The following is a 5,230-nucleotide window of genomic DNA, read 5'->3' on the forward strand; positions in this document are numbered from 1 at the left end:
AGCATCTGTTCAAAGCCCAGCTTCCCCTACCATTCTGCTGGATCCATACAAGTGATGATCTCAGCCACATCAGCTCCAAGGGCTGTACAAAATAACCCCCAGCACTTCTATTCTCTCCTTGGTCTGACCGAGGTTCAGATGAGGAGCTACAGCTCAAAAGCCGTAATTTTCTACAGCAGAGTGACAGCTGGAGGAGAAATACCAACAGAGGTATGGAATTTCATGGTCCAAGAAGTCACATTTCCCCATCATAGGGGAATGCCCATCCCCACACCTCCTCCTCTGCATTAGTCAGAGCCATTTGTTGAGAATCAGCAGCTTGTTTAAAGCTGTAACCTTACACACCAGCTATCCAAGGTTTCAGTTTCTCCTTCAGCTCCAGCCAGCCCAGAAAGCAAGCTACATTCACACCACATTTGGCAAGGAACCCAGCCAACAGCTGCTCACAGTCACCACAGCCACTTGTGCAAAGCTCGTATCAGCTACGCCAGGGGCAGGCACCTTCCCCTTGCCCCCGAACTTCACCACCAGGCCCCATCCATAACTTCCTCAACCACCTCCTTTCTATAACCACCTAGCAGGAGGTTTGGCTTAGGAGAAGCAAGCACAGCCATGCAGTGGTATAGATACACAATTACGTGGCAAAGGACAGGGTTACCCACAACTGGTACCAGAAACCTGCAAACCAGGACAGAAGGCAGCAGGGACCCTGCAGTTACAACTTGCTCCCACTGTGTGAATGCGGCTCCCAGTTTAGATGTCAAACAGCTGGAGGCCTGACCAGGCACTGCCCTGGCTAGGGAACCTATAGCCAGGACAGGCTGTTGCAATGCACTTAAGTAGCTCAAAAGTTATTCCCTTTACACTACCAAGCCTATTGGAGCTCTAGAAGCATACACTGTGCAACTGCATTCCTGACAAAGAGATCCACTTCAGAAGGTTAAACCACTTGGCTTTAAGCTCAAGCTGTAGTACAGTAACTGTCAGATACCTGGGTTTGCTGTTGGGGAAAGACGACAGTTCTTCCAAAGAGAGTTTTAGATACAGATGCAGAAGGGCTGAAAGGGTGGACCAAGATGACACGAGGAAGGCCACTCAGAAAAGCAATCACTCAGGGTGGTAACCCCTCAAGGCACCAGTGATGGCAACATGGTAGAAATCACTGCTACTACATGCCCAAATAGTAGTCTGCAGCAGGATCAAGAGGAGGCAGGGTCAAAAGCCTTTCAGGAACTTCTTTTTACTGTTCCCACTACCCAAAAATAAAGCCTGCATACCAAACAGAGCTTCATAATCCTTGAGAAAGTAGCACTACTGAGGCTGGCAGTTACTGAAGAACCAAACTGTACACGAAGCTGCTGAGCTGGGGTAGAGGAAAGGAGAATCCAGTTACACCTGCTAACAATATAGCCCAGTTTGGAAGAAACAATTTCCAGGTGTCTCCTGTTCCCCCAAACCAAGACCAAGGAAAACATGCACAGTAAGAAACACTTACCGTTTCTTTCTGGAAGTAGATGACCAGTCCAGCAGCAACCTGAGTTATGAGGATTATCATCAGGCAGGTGAAGTACTGGAAACAAAAGAGAATATATGACTACTAACAGCCTTTAGAAAGGTCTGTACATAATAGCACAAGTTTTAGTAAGATTTCATATACAGGGCAAGTCACAACATTGAGCCAACACCTTTGCCTGCAGACAAGCTCTGCTATCAACAATGCTCTCCCCAGTAAAAGACTTAAGTATGAGCATCTACATCAGACCAGTGCACTTCAGCACTTCTCCCATCAGGCCAACAGGAAGACTTCAGGAAGGAGAGGGTTTACAAGCACCTTCTCTGCACATGTCATTCCAGCTGGGACTCCCTCTCCCACCCCCAGCTCCATTCCCAGTCCACTCTGACCTCAATCAATTTGACTCTGCCTACCCCAAGCCTCCACAGCAAGAAAAGTCAATTTTACAAACCTAATTGGTTTCTTTTTGATTATTTTTAAAGTCAATTACCTTTTTAAAAAATGCTATTTAATTTGTTTGAGGATCTAAATTTAAGATTGACCTGCAAACTGCTTTTAAGGAAAGTTTGACATCTGCGGTTACTTTTAAATGGTGGCAGCTACATTAGGAGATGTTCCTAATGCCAAGACACATGATGTGGCCATACTTAGTTTCCTACACATATGTGCTCTGAATAAGCAGGAGTCAAGTAGCAGGCTGAGGTGTAAGAAGCTAGTGTCATCTCATCCACCACAGCCAGAAAATTTCCTATAGATAAACCGTTTGAAGAGAGGTTCTGACATACAGGACATTCCTAGTCGAGTCTGTCTCAACTCTTGCACAGAAGCTGAATTTTGCAGCACAGCAGGACACTGTCACTCTTCCCCTTCTCTCTCACTGCCCTTGATACTTGTCCTTGCACCACTGAGAGCACAATGCCAACTGGAAAATCGGGGTGGGGGGATGAGGTACAGGGTCACCTGGGACATCTCTCCTCAGCTGGCAGTCCTCAACACACTGTTTGCAGAAAGTGTCAGTGATGTCCTCTCTCATTTCGCAGAGTTATTAGCTCATCATCTGTAATGTCTGAGGAACCGCTGCTGCAGCCTGTTGACTGCTGGAGAATTTAATGTGTGCAAATTAAGAATTGGATCTAAGTTGACCTAGCAGAAGAATTGGATCTAAGTACCTAGCAGAGACCTGAGCCCCAGCTACAATCCAACAGATATTTTGCAGGAAACTATTAACAGATGAATCTAAAACATAGCATGAATTCTCTCACCAGACCCAAGAGACATCGGATTTCATTAACTGCTCCAAGACAGCCCAGGAACCCCATCAGCATGGTGAGAGCCCCAACACCGATGAGGATGTATGCACCAGTCTTCAGGGAGGGAGAAGACATCTCTGTAGGAGCCAGGAGAGGGAACAAAATTAGCTACTGACAAAAACTACATCTGCCATCACCTTTTAGAGAACTGCCTCCGTATCTACTTATATTAGTCTGTTGTCTTCTACAAAGGGACTGCACAGAGGCGTGTTGAACATGGGGACAGAAGGCTGCTTCTGGGTGTCTTCTGATGAAGGAAGACTTTCAAAGCCAACCTGCAGGTCTCCATTATCTCAGAGCCTGGAAGACTCAAAGTCACTCCAAACAAATGAACCTTATTTGGAAAAAGTTAGCTGCTTACTGGATTTTTAACTCCCTCATGAATGCACTCTGAGCAAGTGTAAGATAAAGTATGTTCTACTCCACAGCTACTGCCTATTTGCTTCAATTCCCTTTGCTATCTTCAGGGAAGCTTTTTTCCAAGTCCTAAAAACCCTTTTTGGTTTGGCTTTTCACTTTAATGCACTATTCCTTGTTCCAGCCATTCTGTTTTTACTTAGCCACTTGCAGTCAACAGTGGGACACACAAATTCCGTGGAGGGAAACATGATGCAAGAGTTACAGCTAGTTTTGAGCATAGATGATGTGACAGGTTACTTGACAAGTCAGTGTTGAATGGCCAGGCACTCACTGCAGGCTGTTGCAGCACCTGTGTATGATCCCCTGCAAATAGATGCTATTCCAGGATCAGAACAGATATCATGCCCAAATTAGCTACTTCTCCTCCTAGCTATCCCCTCCTATTGTGTCTGAAATGACTGTGCTCTTGAAAGCTCAACAGTTTTTCAACCAAGTTTAGGTAGTATTATTTCAGACATGCTGATGCTGTCAGTCCTCTCCCCTCAATATTTAGTACTGCGAGCAACAGAAGAAACAAGCTCTTACATTTGGGTTGGTCACAGGATTATTTCTTGCAGAATAGGATTGGAGGAAGCAAGCATTATGGCATAAAAGTTGAAGAGATACTCTGTCTAGAAATAGTAACCAGAAACCTCATTTATCATTAAGAGACACTCTTAAACCTGCACAGTGTAGGGGAATTCTGGATGTCCACTGATTAATGAAAATAATCTTCCTAGAGCTCAGCATTTAGTTTCCTGGACAGAAGTCCCAGAAGGCAAACTTCCTCTGAGCTCCTCCTGAAATAGGTTATGAGAGAGTAACCAAATCCAGACTAATACTCTCCCCCCAACAAATACCTCCCCCCACTTCTGATACCTGGTGCAAGTCACCAGCTTCCAAACTTTTTCCCTAGAACATGCCAAACAGAGGGAAAAGATCAGTTATCAAAAAATGAACCAGAGCCGTTTGCCACACAGGTCACTTCAGACTCTCCAGCCTCAATTCATTTCCAGGCCAGACTCTCCCTGGCTGGACATATGCCACAGAAACCAGTGGCTCCTCCTTTCTCACCAGTCCTGGGACTCTTGCTGTGCCGGTTGGGTGGCGACACTGCAAAGCATTTACTGAAGTAGCAGCCTTAGAAAATTGGCCTTCACAAGACTACATTATTCCCTCCCCCAAAATCTGCTCAGCCATCATACAAGTGTTCAAGTACCCAGGTTGCAGCACCTCTACAGTGCTAGAAAGCAGTTGCTTAGTCAACTTCTCACTAGAAGAAAGAAAAAGGCATTTCCAGCTCAAAAGCCCTTTGGAGAAGTGACAGTGGCAGGGGGACAGGAGCCGTGCTTGCACTTCTCATCTGCAATACGTCTTGTCTTGCAAGAGAAGGCTCTGCTGGCAAGACGATTCCTGCTCTGTTTGCTGTCACTCCACGTTTTCCCCTGCACTGGGCAGGCGGCCAAGCAAGTACAACAGGCTCCTTTGGCAGTGGCTGGAGTGCCCTGCTGTGCTGGGCTCCCTCCCTGATGCCTGGGTTACTAAAGCAGAGGGAAAGATGGGCAGGGCATGGGAAAGGAAGCAAGGGGGCAGGGAGAAAGAGCTGATGCTGGAAATCTCCAGGAAGGAAGCTAAATCCTTAAATGCTCTGTTAGCAGAGATTCTGGGTAAAATGGGAAGAAGCAGAGCCAAGCTCAGGGACTTTGTACCTCCACAAATGGCAATAACACCCCTCAGCCTGGGGGAACAGCTGCTGGCCCACTGGTACCAAACACACCTCAGACCATGAGGGGTGCTGCAAATAGCCAGGCCCTGATAAGCTCCTTTTCAGCTGCCTGTATTAAAAGTGCATTTCTGTTCATGCCCCCACTTTATTAACCAACACCCCTTGTTGTGCTTCTTGCCCTTCTAGTACTGCAGTAGCAAGCCAGATGCCACAGCACACAAACAGAGTAAGCAGTATTTGTGTGTATGGCATTAGTGGGGGTGTTGTCTCCACCCAGCACCT

General features: G+C 46.5%; 1 protein-coding gene across 1 annotated transcript in view; it reads right to left on the reverse strand.

Annotated features, from left to right (window-relative positions):
* The window catches only part of CD82 (CD82 molecule), a 21,001-nt gene that overhangs the window by 8,884 nt on the left and 6,887 nt on the right, over window positions 1-5,230 (reverse strand). The window contains exons 3-4 of the mRNA XM_009581868.1: window positions 2,776-2,900; window positions 1,496-1,570 (exon numbers count right to left, since the gene is read on the reverse strand). Coding sequence (XP_009580163.1) covers window positions 1,496-1,570; window positions 2,776-2,900 — 200 coding nt within the window. The remainder of the gene's footprint in view (window positions 1-1,495; window positions 1,571-2,775; window positions 2,901-5,230) is intronic.

The sequence above is a fragment of the Fulmarus glacialis genome, unplaced genomic scaffold (genome assembly GCF_000690835.1).
Source record: "Fulmarus glacialis isolate BGI_N327 unplaced genomic scaffold, ASM69083v1 scaffold2657, whole genome shotgun sequence".
Classification (NCBI taxonomy): domain Eukaryota; kingdom Metazoa; phylum Chordata; class Aves; order Procellariiformes; family Procellariidae; genus Fulmarus; species Fulmarus glacialis.